At 45.5% G+C, this 21294-nt stretch overlaps 1 protein-coding gene and 1 long non-coding RNA gene across 2 annotated transcripts; one reads left to right on the top strand and one right to left on the bottom strand.

Moving 5' to 3' along the window:
• Positions 1-1966: 1966 nt before the first annotated feature.
• Positions 1967-2624, bottom strand: LOC139440849 (uncharacterized). The gene is made up of 2 exons (XR_011651116.1): positions 2509-2624; positions 1967-2251 (listed from the first exon to the last, which is right to left on the bottom strand). It is a non-coding gene; the product is annotated as an uncharacterized lncRNA (long non-coding RNA).
• Positions 2625-8426: 5802 nt separating this feature from the next.
• FXYD4 (FXYD domain containing ion transport regulator 4) lies at positions 8427-12679 on the top strand. The gene is made up of 8 exons (XM_024561071.3): positions 8427-8558; positions 10044-10148; positions 10913-10945; positions 11056-11079; positions 11758-11832; positions 11937-11973; positions 12275-12312; positions 12506-12679. The coding sequence occupies exons 2-7, from the start codon at positions 10109-10111 to the stop codon at positions 12288-12290; spliced, it is 225 nt and encodes a 74-aa protein (XP_024416839.1). The 5' UTR covers positions 8427-8558; positions 10044-10108; the 3' UTR covers positions 12291-12312; positions 12506-12679.
• The last annotated feature ends 8615 nt before the right edge of the window (positions 12680-21294 follow it).

The following is a 21294-nucleotide window of genomic DNA, read 5'->3' as shown; positions in this document are numbered from 1 at the left end:
TAACCAATTGGGGGTAGGTTAGCAGGCTTCTTTTTTGGAACACTGATGTCTGGATATACAACAATGAAGAAAAGTGTTCTGGGATTGTGCAGCACTTTTTATGGGATGCAGGAAGGGACTTTCCAAACCAGGTATTGAGTTTGTCTTTGTGGTTGGTGGCTTGGCTTTAGATCTGAAAAACAAACTTAAAAATAGGGTACTTTGGATGAAAAAGGGACCACATATTAAACCTGACCAGCTCAGAGGAGGCCTACATGGTGGCCTTACAAATTCAGAGACCTAAAGTAACCACATAGGATGGTCTGAAATTAAAAGTCAGTTCATGACAGGTAGTCATGTCCTAGGACTGTATTTTTCCCTAACAAAGGTCTGTCAGTCTTCACCTTAACTGAAACTATTGTTTGTCCTTTTTATTTTTATTTTTTCTTTTGCATCTACAGTAACATACCTTTGGAATATCAAAGTAATTTCCCTTTTTTCTAGACACATCAAAGCACAACCATTGCACAGGGCAGAGGCCACAAATCCCCTCATGTTATTATTATCATGTTAATTATTAACTGTTAACTATAGTATACCCACAAACGTAAAAGAAGTATGTATCTATTTGGTTTGACTTTTATCCAGTCCCAGAGATTTCCCACTTTTCTTTCTCCTACCTCCCTAATCTATCACCAATGACGATCATGTAATCCCTTTATGCCTCCTCCTTTGATTGTTATGTATAAACAGGGTGCATGACTGCCATTCCCCGGAGCGTTTTCTCAATCTGTTGAGACTTTGCTTCCCAGTGATTGTCAGTTTGGCTCAAATAAATTCATAAAAATCCTTATAGGTTTGAATGTTCCTTATGTTGACAGTAGTTCCTGGGTTATTGTTTAATAGCTATCTATTGATAGTTCTGGCAGGTCTTGACTTGATGGAGAAATTCGGGGGAACATTTTATTCTGTTTCAGTCTCAGTCTTCTACTGATGCCTGTGACATTCATCCCATCGTAGAAGGCAGGAAAAGTACTCATGTTATGGTCCCACTGTTAGTATATGTAGCTAGATACAAATAAAGGAGGAAAGCAAAGGAATCAAACATTCTCATTTCACCAGGAAGTTACAGCTTCACACACACCCCAGGAAACCACCTATAGTTTCCCCAAAGATCACTTGAGAGAGAGATAGAACAATAAAGGAGGAGGTAAGTATATGGGAGTAGAAGTCAAAATGGTGCAGGGGAAAGTGCTTCTATGAGGCATGGGCAATAGAAGCCAAGATGGCAATGGCAGAGGCCTGTCAGTCTAGCCTGGAGAAAGAATGAATTGGCTAGGGGGTGGACTCATCAGAAGCCCACAAAAACTTGGAAAGTTGATTGGTTATTTTGGAAAAGCTCCTGGTCCTCCCAAAGCCTGAGATAATATACTGTATTTTTCAAACTATAAGATGCACTTTTTCCCCCCAAATTTGGGAGGAAAATGGGGGTGTGTCTTATAGACAGAATGTAGCTTACCTGGCTCGCAGGGGAGGGGGGGGGCAGGTTTTTTTTTTTTTTTCCTATTTTCCTCCTCTAAAACCTAGGTGCGTCTTATGGTCCGGTTTGTCTCAAAGTCTGAAAAATGCGGCAATCCCAGGGAACAAAGCCCTTCTCTCTCTCTCTCTCCCTCAGTAACACAGCAACCATGTAGGTCTAGCAGCCATGTGAGCTCGCAGCAGACCAGGTGGGCTCCAAAGGACTAAGCTTTAATGTGAAACAGAAACTCTGGACATTGGCCTTTGTTTGGGCCTTGATGGGGAAAAAATTGGATTTTATCTATAGCAGGTCGGACTGAGATAGGAAATTGGAAACCCAGGGGCAGCTTTCTATTTCCACTTGAATAAATCTTGCCGCACCACATGCTTTGGTCTGTGGAATGTTTTCCATGCAGTCCCATGAAAGAACATGATTTCCACCAGCAGTACCACTCTGTGCCAGACAAGATATGAGCGACTTCTCTTTTATTTTACCTCTGGTCAGTCTTCAATTGTCCTATATGTTATCTTTCCTCAGGAAAACCAAAGGATTTTAGGATATATCTATGTTCTTCACAGAACAATAGGTAGTGCTTGGATAAGTGGGAAAGCAGAGTTTGGTAGTGTGGGAGCTGTGGCCGTGATTGACATGATCAGAGGAGGGCGTCCTGAGTGTGAGTGCTGATTTTCAGATGGCCACTCTTGGTAACAGACTTCCTCCTTCCACATAAGGTCCTTCATTTCCTTTACAGCGCTGAGTCCAGAAGGAAAAGAAAGAGTTCAGAGCTAAATCTGGCAGTTTTCTCTCTCTAACCTTTTGATACCTCCAGACTCTAATCTGTACCCACCCAGCAGAAGCTGGTTCTCTAATCACCACTCCTCCCAGCCTTTCATAATCCAAGGTTTGATTTCCCTATACATCTTAGTGCCTCTTACCTAGCTCTCCCATATAGTACATAAAAAATCAGACCCAAATAGATGGCTCCAGGGATTGGTATGAGAAATGCATACCCAAGAAGCAGGGCCAGTGAGCAGCCCTCCTTGAATGTGACTTTCTGAAAACAGCCTTCACTGCCAGCCCCTCAGAAATCACATCTTGAGAGAGTGGTTGTTTATCCTAAATGTTCCTAAAAAATAAAAGGACAGTTTAGTAAATACTTTTTTATCCTTTTTTTATTTTTACTATCTCTCAATACATAAAGCTTTTAAAAGCTTTCTATACTGAGTTTTGTGACTACTTACAAGTCTGGGGTTTAATATCTAAGAGGACAAATTCATTAACCTGGAAACTGACTTTACACACTTCCACTGTGAAAGGTATTGCTGCCCATCATTGAGTGTGTAGATAGCCTTTGGAGCCTGTCAGAGGGGACAGACGTGTTACTTAACCATGATGAACCTACACTTATAGCCAACTCCAGCAAAAAGAAGAGATGAGGTGAAAACCTACCATTGTGCTTGCAGAAGTTACTCAGTTAGCTGGGCTCCCTCTTTCTGGTACTTCCCAGGCTCAAACTGTCCCCTACATTGGACCAGTGTTAATACCACCTGGCTTAGGTGAAGTTTTCTTTCTACTTGTTAAAAATGATAATACCTGGTGGTAATAGGGATGGGAGTTGGTAGATCCTTGAAGAAAACAGAAGCCGTAGGGCAAAAGCACTAGTCCTACTGGAGAAGGGGATGTGAAGTTCTTTTTATACTTCATGGAGACCTTCCAAAGCACTGAGGACTTAAAGGGACTCCTTCCTGCAAATGCCTGCTTTCTTGCTGCTAATTTCCCACTGTAGCCTGATAGGGCAGAAGAACTCAGCTGAGGAGTCTAAAAACTTTGGCTGAATCCCCACAATGTGACCTTGACCAAGACCTTTCTCTTCTCTGGAATGTAGTTTTCGAATTGGGGTCTCTCTAAGGATGTCCCTCTTCCTCTCATGCTGCAGCTCTCACCATGTGAATATCAGAGCCAGTCCCAACTACAATAAGAACTCCTGTAAACTGAGCAGCATAATCAGATCTCATCATGCCATAGACATTCAAAGCAGGCTAGGTCATTGTTCCCACTTTATAGATAACTAAACAGTAAGTCAGTTGTTCAAGTGCACATAGCAAGTAACTAATAAAGCTTGCATTTGCCTCCAAAGTATGTGGCTATTAATGTTTCTTTTGAATCCAGATGTCCACAAACTTTCTATACACCAGGCTAAAAGGCATTCATTCCACAAGCACAATTGAGGGCTGACCATAGGGTGGCCCTGAGCTCCCACAGTACCTCCACCCTAAACCTTAAAGGTAAGCCCTGTCATTATTCCATTTTATGGGATAGGGAATTAAAAGAAGCTCAGAATGATGAGGGAGCTACTTTAGATTGCCCAGAAAGCAAGTGGCAGAACTGGGCTTCAAATCCAGCTCTTTCTGACCTCAGAGCCTCTGGTCAAACTCTGTGCAGAAGCTGAATCTTAAAAACAGAGCACCGTGGAAAATGTTCATAAGGAAATGCATCATGTTTGCACTAGGAATGCTCTCCCCCTTCCTATTCACCTGAATATACTCTGCCCTGACTTTCAGGGCCTTGGCCTGTCTGTCACTTGCCCCCCAGCACTGGGAGCATCTGATGGCTTCTTGTCCTCATTGATTCAATGATCATTTGTTCACAAACTGGGTCCCTACACGGAGGATAGGAAGAGACTGAAGAAAGAGGCAGACCACTCCAGATTGGTAGGTGGCAGGTTTAATAAGCAGTGGAACTTACTGATGAGGCCTGTCTTGGGTAACCACAAGAGGAGTAAATACCCACATCCACCCACCAGAATCTTAAAAGTTTGTATAGAGGCCTTAACTGGATTCAGTCGTACACAGTCCAGATGTTCTCAACAACACCTTACTCACTCAAATTTTAGTGTTAGCCATGACAGTTATTTTATTTATTTTTTGAAAGGCAAGGATCTGACTTAGCTTTGATTGACCACCTGTGAGGTATCCATTTCAAAGAGGGCTATCTCAGGTAAACACATTGCCAGTCACATAGATAAAGTGCTAGATAAAGATTAGATAAAGAGACAGGCCACCTCCCCCCACTGAGGCTACTGTGCTTTAGAAATCTTGGTTGATTTCAATAACTGGCCATTGGGGCTACTTGTTTTTCTTCCTCTTCCCAGACTTTAAATCCCCACTTTAATGTTTTAAATTCACTGATAAGGTGTAAGCCTGTTACAGAACAGACCCGTGGGGAGGAGCAGAGAATGATATTCTATCACGGAATGGACACCCCTTTCTCCCAGGGCCCCCATGTACTAGGTTTGCCTTGTCTGCCACCAAGAAATTACATCTCTCAATGACAGAGATTGGTGAAAAGGAAAGGAATTATTTATTCAAACGTTACACAGATTTAAGAGTAATGACTTAATGTCTTCATTGAGATGCCAAAGTCCCTTAAAACACCCACAAACACACACAGTCTTTCCTTTCCCCCTTTGCCCAGTCAGGGGTACCATATCTCATGAAAAGAAATAGAAGTCCATGGCTCTGGTAGCCCCTGGTTCTTCCCAGTAATTCATGGTTGGCTGGTAGACCTCCCTCAGTTCCCAGCAACGATCAGCTGTGTTGCTGCCGAGATCTCCAGCTCTTAATCCAAATCCGCGTGGCACCTTCTCATGGCCCACCAGCAAGAGTCCTTTTACCCCTTTCCTTCCCCCAGCGTCTCTCCTGCATTCTTCCAAACTGCTAAGAGAGAGCTCTGCATGGCTGCTACATCTTGCTTTCCAGCTTCCTAAGCTGAGTGGCAAAGGGAGCCCCAAAGGCACAAGGTTCTCCCTCTCTCACCAAAAGCCTCATGGTCCCTCCTTTTTTGCCAAAGTCATGTGGTCCCCTCCTACTCCAAGCTCTCACGGAAGCGCTGAAACCAGGGGGAGCTGCCTCCCAGTTACATCCTGTGTGGAAGTCACTCCCATCTCCCTGGCTGAAAGCTTGGCCACAACTATTCAACATACCCATGAAACCAGTTAAAAGTTATAGATATGTTAAATGACCATGATTGAGGTTAGTTGCAAAACTGTTACTATGCAAAATAGCTCTCAATGGCCCTGCTCCAAGTGTCCTATCCCCCAGTTCAGACTTGTGGGGGTGAGGACATCCTATATATATCCTGGACACCCTGAGTACTGGACCCCCATACAAATCCCCATTTGGGGGCCCCCCGGCTGCACCCTGTTACAAGCCCATGAAACCCTAGGCTCCCACCTTCAACCCCAATAAATGCAGAACCCCAGGCCCATTCTCTCTCTCTTTTTCTCTCTCTCCATGTGACTATATTGAGTGGCCCCAGGTGTGCTGTGTAATTTCCAGATCCTGTGAGTAATAAACCTTTATTTTTTTCTTCTTTTTTTAAAAAAGACTTTATTTATTTATTTCTACAGAGAGGGGAAGGGAGGGAGAAAGAGAGGGCGAGAAACATTGATATGCAAGAGAAACATGGATTGGTTGTCTCCTCTCATGTCCCTAACCTGGGGACCTGGCCCACAACCCAGGTATGTGCCCTGACTGGCAATCAACTGGCAACCTTTTGGGAGGATGCCCAACACACTGAGCCACACCAGTCAGGGCCCTTTATTTTTTTCAGAGTTTCTTGATGGTTATTGCTGAAGGGCATCTTGCAATCATAATAAAAACCACAAGGGCTGGTCCAGCCACAATATTGGTTATTGATAAGCTGAGATCAGTTCAAAACATATGAGGCTATGTCCTTGGAACAGTTCCTACTGTGTGTCGGTAGGCAAAGCATGAAGCAGGGTGCAGCCAAGAGGAGGGCCCCAAGAAGGGATTTGTAATGGGGTCCAGGACTCAGGGTGTCCAGGAAATATTAGAAAAATGTATGTAGGATGTCTTCACCCCCACAGGCCTGAGCCAAGGGGGATGGGACACATGGAACAGGGCCATTCAGAGCTGTATTGGGTAGCAAGAGCTTTGCAGCTAACCCCTGGCACAGTCATTTAACATATCTATAACCTTTAACTGGTTTCATGGATGTGTTAAGTAGCTGTGGCCATGCTTTGAGCCAGGGGGATGGGACCAAATTCCACCCAGGATGGGACTGGGAAGTAACTCCCCCTGGTTACAGGGCCTGCGTGAGAGCATGGAGATGATTGGCTCCATGCCATGGGGCCACACCTGCCCAGACTTACTATGGCAGCCCAGTAAAGCTGGAAGAATACAGGGATGCTGGCAGGTGTAGCTGACTGTAGGAGGAGTCAGAAATGGGGCTGCAAAGGAAGATGGGCACTGGGATTTAAACCTAGGCCCGGCAGCCATAGGAAGAGGAGAGACCACACGGCTTCAAAGTAGTGGGGAGGACCACAAGGTTTTAGGAGAGAAGAAGAGACCACGAGGCTCTGAAGTAAATGGGAGAACCACGAGGCTCTGAAGCAAGTAGATAGATAGAGGTCCATGTGGTTCTGAAGTGGGGAAAAGAGACCCCGCGATTCTGAGGGAAAGGAAGAGGACCACGAGGTTTTGGAGTGCTTCTTCTTGCCACATGGCTTAGGCAGCAGGAGAGACTTTGCAGCCATAGAGAAAGGGGAGAGAGGACTCTTGCTGGTGGGCCATGAGAAGGTGCCACACGGCTTTGGATTAACTGGATATTGCAGCAGCCACACAGCGGATGGTGCCGGGAGCCTGAATCACGGACTTCTACATCTTTTCCTGAGACACGGTACCCCGGACTGGGCACAGGGAGAGGGAAGGACTGTGCATCTGTGGGTATTCTAGAGGACTTTAGTATCTTATTGAAGACATTAGGCCATTACTCTAAGTCTGTGTAACTTTTAAATAAACAATTCCTTTCCTTCTCACCAGTCTCTGGCATTGAGAGACGTCCTTCCTCTGGCGGCGGGCATTGCGAACCTAGCAGGTGGAGGCGTGGGGGAAGGAACCTCCAGATACAGAAAGGCGGAATCCTTTCTGTAATAATTTATCGTGCAGGAACCACCCCTGCTTCTGCTCTGTAACAAGCATACATTTCAAGAACAGGGGATGAGATGAGGAGCATTTAATTGGGTCCAGCTCTAGGTTCAGTTGGCAGCCACATACTCTTGATTACCTCCTCCAGTAACAATCTAATCGAGGTCTATATATTGGTGTCCACAGCTGGGCGTTGGGAATAAGGGAGGAAAATTCCTTGCCTTCAGTTGGTCACTATGCAGTGAAAAGCAGCGAATAGAGAAAAACTGGGGAAGGGGGACTACAGAATAAAGAGGCCTGGCTCATCCAGGGCCAAGGGCATAGGCTAAAAGTATGAGGTAGAATGACAGGTAAGAGGAGATTTGGCCAGCAGGGACTGAGACAAGCATGGGGGTCCTCAGAGGAAGGTGGCCCACTTCTCATCCTGTAGCTGGTGACCCTTCCCTGCCCACCCCCTAGCAGCTAGGAGAGAAACCAGGGTTGGGTCTGGGTGCTTTCTGAATTCCAGCTGTCAGTGTTCCTGGGTGAAGGGAGTGTCAGGGCCTAGTCAGAGGGCAGATAATCCTGAGGGGTACCCATCAGCCCCAGCCCTCCTTATCAATGAACACCCAGCCCAAGGAAAAGCAATGAAACCACTGAACAAATGGAACTTCGAGGCCAGTCCCTGGCATCATGTCAACTCAACTATCCCCGGCTACCCCACACAGAAGTCCTGGAACCCCCTCTGCTGGCACAAGAACCCAGAAACACCCTGTCCCCTACAGCACACCTCAGGGCCCCTCTTTTAGGACCTAGGTGAGCAGAAGAAGGTAAAAGTCATTTTCTCCACAAGAGAAGCATCAGAGAATCTCTCCCCTACAACCACCCCAATCTCTGAGCTGGCCCCGGGGCCCCTAGGAGTCCTGCACTGCACTGGGTGTGGCAGGGCTAGCCATCTCCTTAAAAGCAGATGAGAAAGAGCTGTGGAAGTCTTACAGAGTCTGACCAGTTCCATCTGGTCTGAAGGTATTGTTGCCCTAGGCGAGACTGCTGGGTTTAAAGAGCTGGAACCTACTGAGCTGAAAACAGCCCCAGCAGCTTCCTCAGACCTGCTCTGTGCACCCTGCTCTCAGGTGAGTTCAGAACTGGCTCTTGAGTGAGCAGGTAACTGCTAAGACTTCGAGCTGGTAGGTGGAAGGGCAGGGGTGGAGGGGTGGCCCAGAGTAATAGGCTGAGGGAAGAGGTGGTCATGCCTGGGTATTCTTGGTGTGTGTTTGGGAGTTTGGGGATTGGAGGGTGTCTATTCTTTGACTACTGTTGTGTGGATGGTGAGGGGCAGGGGATGGGGTAGGGTGGGGCGAGGGAGGGAGGGGAGGGGAGTGGGAAGCAACAGGAGCTAGCCTTTGGCTAAAGAATATGTAAAATGGAGTTGCAACCGTCTGATCCAGGAATTCCATGGTCAGGAAAGTAGTAGAGAGGCAGACTAGTCTCTGCTCAAGGACAAATCTCTGCCTTCAGAAGCAGCATGTTAACAGGCCCTCCCTTCAACGGTTTTAGGACCTAGGTATTTATGTGTTTATTATTGTAATACATTTAGTACTTACTGTGGGCACTGTTCTTAAACTGGACATATTAATTTATTTAATCCAGTCATAATCTTATGAGGTTGCTATTATAATTATCTTCATTTTATAGGACACAGAAGCACAGAGAGTTTAACCTGCTGATTCACACAGCTATTAATTTGCTGAGAGTGGATTAGACTTCCTCCAGCTGGTCCCAGCAAATAATAATGGCTTCAATATTATTATTGAAGCCACTGACAATCCCTGTGCCTTTTTGCAGCTAACAATACGATTCTGCAGAAAGTTGGGAGGGGTCTTATCTCCAGCTACAGCCACCCCAGGGACTAGTTTCTACCCTAAGGAGAAAGTAGGAAGGAGCAATGTCCCAACAGCCAAGCAGTTTCCTGCCAATAGCAGTGTGTACACTGAGAGTGGAATTGGGGGCTGCCTGGAGCAGGCTCCATGCTGAGGCTAGGGTGGGAGGCTCTGTCTGCCTCTAGCAGTCCTCCCACTTCGCAGCTAAGCAGCTGGCTCCTCTACTCAGCTCAGGCTTGGGTGCACCCTTTAAGGAGTCTCTCTTGGAATGCAGCCTGATAGTGCCCCAGGCCCAGAACTTTGGAAACAATAGTCCAAGGCCTGACAACCTTGCCCCTTGTGTGGGGTTAGGAAGGCAGGCATCAAAGCCTGAGTAAATACACCTGAAACTAACACAAAATAGTATTGAATGTAAACTGTAATTGAAAAAAATTTTCTAAATTAAAAAAAAAAATTTTAAAGCCTGAGTTAGATCAGCAACTCTGTTCACCTGACCTTGGGTCAAGCATCTGACTTTAGATTTTAACAAAGCCTTATATGCACTAAGGAACATATACTTACAGTTCCTTCCATATACTAAGGAACTGCTCTGAGCACTTAACTAGTATTAATCAACCCATATAACACCACAAAACACTACTATTTTCATCTCCAAATGAGGAAAGAGAAGTTAGTGACTTTCCCAAGACTGCCTAATAAGCAACATCCTTGAGATTGGTGCCCTTACTCTCCCACCAGGTAGGTGGGGGCCACCTGACCCCAGCCTGAACCCCAACCCTACAGCCCTGCCCTGCAGCTGTGACATGGAGAGAGTGACCTGGGGCCTTCTCTTTGCACTGGCAGGTGAGTCCTCCTAGAGGTGACCCTGCTGCCACTCACATGCCCACTAAGGCAGTGAAGATCAGGTCAGCACCTCTCAAAGGAAGCCTGATGTCAAATAAATGTGTTTTCATTTACACTGTTGATTTAAAGAGAAATGATAGTACAGGTAAGAACTGTAACTGGCATTTGGCATGAAATGAAAAGCATTTCCTATTTCTTTAGGATACAGAGGGGAAGCCAGCTTCTGTGTAGGAAGCTTCTTAGGTGAAGATAGAGAGATACAAACACGCTATCCCATTTCGAGTGCAAGAAAGAACAGCAGAGTCCTGACTGTTGTGGGTCAGTGGATTGGGCATTGTCCCACAAACCAAAAGGTTGTGGGTTGGATTCTCTGTCAGGGCACATGCCTGAGTTGTAGGCCAGGTCCCCAGTTAGAGGAATGTGAAAGGCAACTGATAAATGTTCCTCTCTCATATCAATGTTTCTCTCCTTCTTACTCCCTCCCTTCCCCTCTCTCTGAAAATAAATAAAATCTTTAAAAACAACAGGAAGCCTGTGAAATGGCAGCAAGGGCTGTTAGGGGCCAAAGGCTAAGAGATGGAAGACAGAACCTCAGCAGCATTGTTTGGGGCTGGGGAAGGTATGAGAAGGGAACTGGCCCCACGGTGCCAGTGCCTTCCAGTGAGGTTGGTTGTCCTTGTCCTTTGGGCTGAGGTCTATCTGCTGATTCATGTTGACACTAGAGTCATGAATTATCACCCAGTCCCTCTGCTTCTTCCATCCAGGCATGCCTGTCTTTGAAGCCAATGATCTGGTTGGTGAGTGAGGCCCCAAACAAACTGCTCCTGCTGTCCACATTTTTGCCTCTAAGATCCTACATCCTGCCTCCTAGTTCTGGTCCTTATTTATTTATTTTTATTTCCTGCAGATAAATACAGTCCCTTCTACTACGGTAAGACACTATATCCCTCATCCCCCTTCCCTAGCTTGTCCTGGACTTTTTTACTAAAATTTGTTGAGGGGTGATGTAGAGCCCAGTGTAGGCATAGTGAGACTTAAAAGGGGTGATGAAGGAGGAGCAGGATGGGGCTGGGATTGGAAATTAAAAAGCTAGTATGGCCAACACAAAAAGTACAAAAGGCCAACATGCAACCTAGTCTTTGAAAGAACCACCTTCCAGCAAGGAAGGAAGGTACCCATCATATTTAGGAAGATTTCTGGGGCAAGGGGTGGAGGCAATGGGCTGCTGGGTTCCCAGGTATCACACAAACATTCTTCTGCCCCTCACTCTCATTTGCCTTCCCCAACACCCAGTTCCTTGCTGCCCACTATAGTCCCCTAAGCAAGCCTGCACTGTCCTTGAGCTTGCCTCCCACTCAGTCAAATGCCACCTTTCAGAAAAGCCTCCTTCATCATCCATTGAAATTCATTCTTTTTCTGTGCTCTTCTGCTTATTTTCCTCTTCCTAGCACTTGCTCCTACCAGATGTTGTACTGTGTATCTATTTACTTGTCTGTTTTCCTCTTTGCCTGGAATGTAAGCACAACTGCACAAGCAGGTACTCATAAATTCTTTTGAATGAGTGTTGGGATGAGCCAAACTGGCACCTGTTCACTTTCTACTCTCCTAGACTGGGAAGGCCTGCAGCTGGGTGGGACAATCTGCGCAGGGCTCTTGTGCATCGTTGGACTCTTGTTCATCCTAAGTAAGCTGTGGAGCTGGTGGGATGCGGAGTGAGGGAGGACGTGTGAGAAGAGGGGTGGCCCAGGGTCCCCAGGCTCTTTGCGTTGATGTTTCTTCCTCTCACAGGTGGCAAATGTAAATGCAAGAACAATCAGAAGCAGAGGTGAGATAGGGCCCCTATGTGTGCATTTCAAACTGAGCCTACTATTTTGGGATAAAGTCCTACAACTTGGAGAAAAAGGACAGTTTCTTGGCTGCTCCCTGGGCTTGCAATGGGATTATTCACAGATAATAACCCTGAAGGGGACCCAAATTAGGAAAAGCTCTGGCTCCTGGTATTGTTTTAAATGACTGGAAGAATAACAGGAGGGCAGCTAGGGATCCTCTGGGAAGGAGGCACCAGGAGTCTTGGAGGAGTAGGGCGTAAGGTCCAAAGATGCTAATCTGATGTGTTCCTTTCTTAGCCCCTTACCTGAGTAAGCTGTTCCACTCATCACTTCAGGTGAGACAAGCTTCTTTGAGAGGCCTCCAGGGACTCAGTCGGGTTGGCCATATAATTTGAGAGTTCAAAAATGATATGCTGTGTGTAAGGTGGGACTGTCCTGAGCCAGCCCAGCCTTGAGTTTGCACAAGGCTGAGGGGGGTGTCTGTGTAGTGATATCTTTGTGAGGACATGACTCCCATTCTCTCCACAGGTTCTGCCAGTACCTGCTGAGCACAGGACCAGCTTTGTGGCACCCCAGTGCCAGCTCCTATGCCGTTCCCTCCCTACTTGGAGGCCTTTCTTTCCATGGGTGGACCCTTAGGCTCCTTTCTGATCAGGAAGCTGTCCAAAGCTTATTTCTAAATTAAACTGGTCTCATTCCTCCCATGGTGTTGTCACCTTTTGTGGGATTGGGCATGCTGGACAGGAACTCTGACATCTTGCTCAGGAAAACCCAGGCCCTCAGCAGCTAAGGTGCTGGGAGTGGGGCATAGATTGCTAATGCTTCCTGTGACCAGCCACGTCTGTTGTAAAACCCATTCCCAGCATGTCCCCCCACTTTGAGAACCTCCTGATAATTGATCTCCCACCCCCTTACCTTATCCATGTACCATTTGAGACACTTCAATATTATATGAAAGGACCTTACAATTTCCACACCTTGCCTAGAGACCCTAGAAGTCCCAATAAGCCAGGAACCTATGACGTCCTATAACCTAGAATGATCCCCAGTGGCTCTCCCTCCACAAGACCCCACCACAGTCAGTGAATGTTCTCTATTGCTCACACAGCACAGGAAATGCAACAATTCCTTCACTGAACCACCCTAGTAAAACCTTATATAATGCTCAGACCAACCCATGGATCCTTCCCTCACCCTAGGTAATATCCCAAAACCCCACTTCGAGCTACATCTCCAGAGAGCCCCATTTAGAACCAAAAAACAACCATGCAAATCTAGATCCCTCATTATTGTTACTAAACTCAAGGGAGAGTCAACACTAGGGGTGCTCTATTCAAGAATGACAGGTGAGCACTGGCTGGGTGGTTAAGTTGGTTGGGGCATCATCCCATCACCAAAAGGTTATGGGTTCCATCCCTGAGTCAAGGGATATGCCTGGGTTACAAGTTTGATCCTCCCAGTTGGGACACACATGGGAGGTGACCAATTGATGTTTCTCTTTCTCTCTGTGTCTCTCTCTGTATATATATATATATATATACACTTGGGTGAGGATTTAAAAAAAAAGAATGACTTGTGGTTTTATTTATTTTCAGCAAGTAAAGGTGACCAGGGATTCACATCCAAAGCTTTATCTCTACAGGCAGGCTTAGCCATTGCTTATATATACTATTTGATTACACACACATTGATTTCTTTGCAGTTGGCTACACCTAACCAATTGAGTTCCTGTCAAGCTCTTCCTGTTTACAGCTGCCTCAGCAAAGTATTCTAGTGTTTAGCAAGAATAGCATTTAGTAAGAACTGCCTAGACCTTTAGACCCTTGTCCTATCTAACAGTATGTCCCAAGTCCACTCCTGGAACATGTCACCTGAAAGGTCCCTGCTTGCATAGGGTGGAGGTGGGGAAGGGTGCCTCTTCCACTTCAGCAGCCTGTCCATCCTATAACCTCACCCCTCTTGCCAACCTCCACAGCCAAAGGTGTAAGGTGCACTCAGCCTAGCCCCTGCCCACAGCTGAGACCCTGGGGCAGGGACAGGTTGGGGCAGCAGAGGTCTGCCCTGTCCCTGCCAAGCAGTAGCTTACAGTTCGGGTCTGGGGTGATAGGGCGCCCCTTTTGGTGTTGCTTCAAGGCAGCTCTCTAATGGTGTGCTGCTCCAAACCTACTCCATTTCTCAGGGTGCTGCCAGATGCCCTGACTTATGTGCTGGAGTCAGGAAGCCAGTGCAAGGGAGTCTAGAGGCTGAGGACCATGTCTGCTGCCCTGCAGTGCATCTCTAGACCTTGAGGTGTAAAAATGAAGTTCTTAGGGCCCTTGGAGTTGGACAGGTAAGGAGAGATTTCTAAGGTTACTCCAGAGCAGCAGCAGAAATTCCAAGAATGTGAACAGGATGCGGGATACCTGGCTGAAAGTACAGTCACTCTCCAAGGTGAGTGAGACAGTGTGAGAGGGAGACTTGGGGGTGGTGGCTGTGCCAGGCCCATTTATCTGCCAGACAGATTTTCTAAGACCCCTGCGTTCTGACCCCAATTGGATGCATACCCAGAAAAGAAGAGTGGCTGAGTGCATGAGCAGCAGAGGGTTATGTGGTCAAGCCAAGAGGTGAGATCTGAGATGGCTGCTCAGCTAAACGGTGAGAAGGGCCAGCCACGCAAACATCTTTCCTCAGACAGGGAAAAACGCTTGTAAACAACTTGAGGGGACACTGGCCTTCATGTTTTTAGAGAACTGCAGGGAAGTCCTTGTGACTGGAACATAGGTGAAATAGGATCCTAGGTGGCCATTGCAGAGATAACCACTGCCCCCTGCTGGGCGGGGACTCAGTGGAGGAACTGGGAGCTGAGGGGGAGGGGAAGGCGGGTGCAGGAGGAGCTAGCACCAAGATGTGTACTCCCAGAGGAGGGCGCAGGCTAATGAGACACCACAGACCTGTCCCCAGGAAGGGGGTGATGTCCCTTTCCTCCTTGGACACGAAGGATGCTGTTGTGTGTGGACCGCATGTGAGAAAGTAAAAGTGAACTCTGCCTAAGAAAACAAAGTCTGTGGCCCTTGGTGGGGCTAGTGTGTCAGCAAGGAAGCGATCTCAGCATAACGCCCTTTCTGAGTGCCCGACAACTTCTTCGGGAGCAGCTTGGATCCCCACTGCCACACGTTGTGACAAGCTCTGCCATTTGATATCCTCTCAGTAAAAAGGAACCCCTATCCTGTCCTGGGAACCTAAGTCACTTTGACTCGAGATGCAGCCATGATTCCTGCCCAGAGCAGAGGGAGAGAACATTCCGTATTCATCTTCATGTGTTCATTTCTTTTGGGGGGATGGGAGGACACAACAGAATAGATGGTACTGCTCTATTTGCAGCTTGCCAAGCACGGCTTCATTCAAGTTTTGCCTGAACAAATTCCACAGTCCTCTCAAGTCCTATAAGCAACCATTCTGGGTGAGGGCCCCACAACCGTGTTGGGGGTGGGGGCTCATTGCTCAGCATCAGTAAGCCTTTGTCCAGACAATGAAGAATAGATTGGTGTTAGCTCTTGACGGTGGCTGCTGATTCCCAAGGGAAACAAGCTCTACTCTTGCCCTCCCTGGAGGAGGGTGTGAGAAAGGTTGCCATAGTATGTAAAAAATCTCTGCCCATACTTCCTGTGTGCAATTACTATGCCACAAAGATCACTTCCCTGGGCCTATTTCTTGTAGGGGAGACCGGGGCGGGGGGGTGGGGGGGGCTTTAGTCACAATTCCCTTTTCTTGTCATCTTCTCCAGATGAGGGGCAGTCCAAGAGAACCAGAGAAAGCAAAGGGTAATTTGCACTTATTGAATACTGAGCATGTGCTGGATGCTGTTATAAGTCTTTCACATATTAACTCAAATTTCCCAGCAACATGAGATGGAGTCCTGCATTATCCCCTCTGTGCATAAGAGGAGACCCATGCTCTCAGAAGTTCTCACAGGATGTCTTGTTTTTGAGCCATGTTTCTGAAGGACTGGGCTACACTGCCTTTCTGGTATCTGCTTGGGAATTATATATCCCTCCCCACTTCCTTTTTCATTTAAACAATCTTATTTTTTCTGATTGCAAACATCTTTCATGCTTATTACAGAAAACTTGAACATTACAGACATCTCACTTTAGAAGTTAAACTAATTTCTAACCCAGCACCCAGAAATAATCAAGGGTAAAAGTTTGATATATTTCTATCATTCTATCATATATACATATATAAATATTCTTCCACCCCCATAATTCTCTGGAGACCAGCCAGGTTCTTACAAGAATCAATAGTTCATTACTTCGTATTGCTGAGTCCTGGAGAGTGCTTTTAAAATAAGGGTCTACTAACTTAAGTATAGTTTATTCTATGACAGATGGCTGAAAACACTGTAATATGTTTCCCAGAAGGTACCAGCATCTTACCCTCACTTTTTGTGTCAAATACTATAAAATTCAGGGTAAGAAATAAGGGCTAACAGCTAACACAAGAGCATGTGACTGGAACCATCTGAGTTAATCACTGGTTAGGTCCTATGCCTGGCTATGTAGAGGGCCTTATTAGTCAAGCCTCAACCCCACCATCAGAGGAATATTCTTAAGGCAAGGGCAGATAATTCTGCTCAAAATACACAAAAGTCCCCTACTTACAGAAAAATTCCCTTAACATGACCTGTTGACCCTACAGTCTGACTCCAGACCCCGTGTCAGATCATCAATGCTCAAACTTCACCCCTGTGCTCTTTCATACTCACCCTGCCTCCTGGATGCTATCTAAACACACCGCAGACTGCAGCCTTAGCCTTAAGGACACTGCACTTCCCTCCTTCAGGAACTTGTCCCAGTTCTCCAGCATCTTTGCATCACCAATTCCCTTCTTGTAGGTCCTTTTAGGCTTCCAGGGTCACTCTGCAACTGCACCACCAAAACTCATCTTTATCTGTTTGCTTTTTTTGTGTTGTACTTTGCCCTAATTCATGTAATATTTATATTTCATTGACTTATTTGTTATGGTCTCCCACCCCTACCTTAGTGTAATTCAAATCGGCACCTACAGAATTTTCTGGGTTTTGGCTCACAGATCTGGCTGTTTGTTCTCAGATTGCCATTGGCAATTTTGAGCTCATTTTCTCAGAGTAATTTTTTTAAAAACCTGGTTGCATTCTTTCTGCTAATCTGACAGATGATAATAGCTCATGGATCTTGTAGTTCTTCTGTACCTACATTTATATATATAGTATTTGGTGCTCTATCAAAAATATCCAGGCATAAAAGGCAAACTAGTACCAGACAACATAAACACAAAGAAAGATGCAAATGTTGGAATGATTAAGACAAGATTTTAACTAATATATTCAAAGAATGAGCTGACATTTGGAGATTTTCAGAAAAAAAACCGAACCTATGTGTTGTGGGTTACATTGTGTCTTTCAGAAATGTTCAAGTCCTAACTCCCAGTATCTGATTCTGTGACCTTATTTGGAAATAGGGCCTTTGCAAATACAATCATTTTAGATAACATTGGATTAGGGTGGGCCCTAATTCAATGACTGGTGTCCTTATAAGTGGAAAATCTGGACACAGGGAGAAGGCCATGTATCAACAATGGTAGAGATGGGAATGATGCAGCTGCAAGCCAAGGAACACCAAAGATTGCTGGTAACCACCGAAGCTAGGAAAAGGTAAGGAAGAGTTCTTTTTCGGAGACTCCAGAGGGAGAATGGCCTTACCAACACCTTAATTTTGACCACCAGTACTGTGATAAAATTATTTTTACATAATGTAAAATTTGTTGGTTATATACCAAGAAAACATTTACAAAAACTGGCAGTGGGCTAGATTTGGCCCTTGGACCCTACCTGGTTTGCTGATCACTATCCAAAACTTAGATTCTAAAAACTCCCCTGATGGGGCAGTGCCCTGAATTCTCCCTCCCTCTAGCACACATCTTTCTAGGACATCTAGAATACTTCCTGTTTCCTCCTCAGCAAGTCCCATGCCATCAATAGTTGGTCATGGTGAGGTGATCAGTTTCTTAGGTACTACTGTAACTGGAGCAGGAGTTAGCTCGGCCCAGGAGAAAGGGAATGTTCTGATGGCCATGTTATAAGACAGTAAAATGTTTTTCTAATCTCCTTGATGCAGATTTAAGAGAATATATTGAATAGGCCAACAGCTTCTCAAGTGCCAGAGGCTTGTTGATCTGTGGCAGACACCACACTAAGCACTGAGCTGTGACTGTGGCTACTTGGTTAAGTTTTTGGTTGTCTGCTATCTGTCAGAATCCATGTGTTGTTTGCTAGAACCAGACAGGCAAATTGAAAGGAACTATGCTTGCTTTTTAAGTCTTTGAGTGTGGCCCTTAACCTCAGATGTTGCACACGCATTACAGCCTCTCCTTTAGTCTTGGGAATGCCATTTAAGAGGTTCCTTTTGGCCTTTCCTACCATATATCTTTCCAAAAGCCAGGAACAGTGTGGGGTTCCATCAACGGTCTTGAGTACCCCTGCCCATTTAGTTGGGGAGATACACTTGAGAGGTCTCAAACCTGTTCTACCCATACTAAGATGAGCATGGCCCAGGAATCCATTTGTTATCAGGCCTCCCTATGCTCCCAGTGTATCAGAGGAACCATATTGGCATTTTGGATCCTCTGGTATCACTATCAACTCAAGACACCGTATCAAATAGCACCCAGAAGATTTAGGTCACTTTCTCCCCCACAGAATTGTTACAATGATGCCAGGCTCTTCCTCCACTTCGATTGTTCTCTGATCTGAGATCGCTGTTCCGGAAATAGGCACAAGACCCTGATTTTCCATGGGTTTTCTGGTCATAGAAGCAGAATAAGAACATAAGGTTGAGAGACCTCATGGCTGTGCCTGAACGTGGTCCCTGTATCCACGGAGGTGTATTAGACTTCACCAGATTTGGCAGGGTCAAAGTCCTTACTGTCTTGGGCTTCACTGCCCATTAAGGCAATTAAACTAGCCTGACATCTTGATGATTGCCCCTACCTGGTCTTTGCTCTTCTATAATCCTTTTATCCCCATTTTTCCCTACTGCCAATCCTGGCTGAGGAAAGCTTCCATTGAGGTTCTCAAAATGCTGGTGCACCTCACTAGCACATCCCTTGTCAATTTAGTGATTAGGTGTCCTTGAGCCCTTCCAGGGAACTTTTTACTTCTGGCCCTTCATACCAAATCTTTCCTAGCATGCCCACCTACATCCCCTGACATCTTTTCAAAACCCAGCATCTCTCCCAGAAGCACTGTCTTCCAGCATGAAGGGCAACTCCAGATTTTAGTCAATCCTGAGTCATAAGAGATGTCCTGTATTAACCATTTTATACTCAACTCTACAGCACAGGTGGCAAACACAAGGCCCATGGGCCGAATCCAGCCTTCCATCTTGTTTTTACCTGGCAGCAGTGCTGAGCTCCTTGCCCCTAGTTAAGGAGTAGTTAACATTGAGTCCTAAAATTACATTCAGCCCTTTGAAGGCAACCACGAGGCCGATGCGGCCCCCAGTGAAAATAAGTTTGATACCCCTGGTCTATATGGCATCAAGCTACGCCCCGGATGGTATGGGTCCTGTCCATATATTACCAAGCAGTTTTTCTGGTAAAATAGCCACTTCCTTGTGTAGTGGCAGCTCTCCCGCCCATACCAGAATCAGTTCTGATACCATTTTATTCTAGAACACATCAGCAGTTTTCTCCTAAGGGGCTAAATATTTTAATTTTGCAGGGAGGCCAAATTTGGGTTTTGGGGGGTTTTTTTTGACAGAGCTTGAATTAAGTACAACACTTTGTACTATTTTTCTGGTTGGGTGAGATTCTACTTTTCTTAATCAGGGTTCCCTGCTAACAAATTGACTCAGCTCATGGGCCACAGAACAGGTGGCAAGCTGTTTTGGGTTCCCAGATTTGGGGGAAGATACCAACTTATAGTCACCTACTTTAGATGGGGCCTCCAAAGTCTCTCCTAGTAAGAGGGGTCATTGCTGCTGGCCCAGGTCTCAGGATCACCTTGGGATTAACATCCCCATCTCAGGTTATTGGGAGTCCAGACTTGGACCCACAACTTAGCACTTTTACAGGGTTTGTGAATGTTATCTTCCACGGAATCCTAGCCTGTTATTAAACATTTCGAGAGCTCCTAGGTGCTTTGCTGGGGTTCCTGTGAGTCTTCCTCACAACCCAGACCCTCACTTCCCTGTGGTGGACTGCTGCCTTAAACTTGGAGCCACAGGCAGACCCTGTGTACGTGGTCTAGAAAAGGTCATGGTCTTTGCCTCCATAGAATTCTCACATTACCCACTGTTCCCTGAATCTTCATAGTCCCACCCACGTTCTGGTACTTACGGTATTCCTGGGTAAGGCTGCTGCCCTGAGTCTGCAGAATATTAGTGACAAGGATAGCAGGTAAGGTGGGCCTGTAAAAGTCAACTGGGTCAGAAAAGATTGGAGCAAAGACTCCAATCTACCTACATACTCATTTAATAAACTCTTGGGGGCTTAACCAAAGAATTTTTCCTCAGTGAATTACGACAGTCCTTTGAAATGAAGATATGAGATGATCCTTAAATTGGTGAAACTAGGAAATGTGGCTTATTAAAGACTTAAGATAATAAACTTGGGAAAATTACCAATAGCAGCTATCAAGCAGTTTGTGCTTTGTTTTAAAAATGAACTCCATCCACATTTTAGCATCTTGATTTTATTTAGTGCATTTCATAAAGAGTGATGGTAATATGCCACGTGCAGAGCTGCCTGGAATTTGGACACTACTTTACACTGCTGGGCAGATGACAATTTTTTAACAATTCTGGAGATAGGTCTAAAAGCTTGAGGTTATGTATATCTTCTAATAACCTATAATTGCTAATCCAGGAGTGTACCCTATAGAAATAATCATTAGATTTAAAAAACAATGTTTAAACAGCACATTTTACATGAAAAAAAAACCCCAAAAAACAAAAAAACCCTGGAACATGACTTGTAACATATGCGGCATTCAAAACTAAGGATCTCTAGCTATGAAAAAATACATGACCAGAAGGGCTAAAGAGAGCACAAATGTCACAGGAGGCTGGGGCTGTGTGCTTCTATTTTCCTACTTTTGGGGGTGTGTCTAATCATTTCTATGACCCATATATGCTTAATACTTTTAAAAGCTGACCTTTAAATTTAGCATCCTTGTAAAAATATAAGGAAAATTTGATGTTAAATTATTTTAAAATTCACACTAAAATACAACATTCAAATGAATTCTTCAATTACCCAGTTGTTTTGATACTTTTTGGTGAGTAGATAGTCTATACCAG

Source organism: Desmodus rotundus, chromosome 4 (genome assembly GCF_022682495.2).
Source record: "Desmodus rotundus isolate HL8 chromosome 4, HLdesRot8A.1, whole genome shotgun sequence".
NCBI classification, from domain to species: Eukaryota; Metazoa; Chordata; class Mammalia; order Chiroptera; family Phyllostomidae; genus Desmodus; species Desmodus rotundus.
The sequence above is the reverse complement of the archived record's forward strand: the minus strand, read 5'-3'. Positions and strand labels throughout refer to the sequence as shown.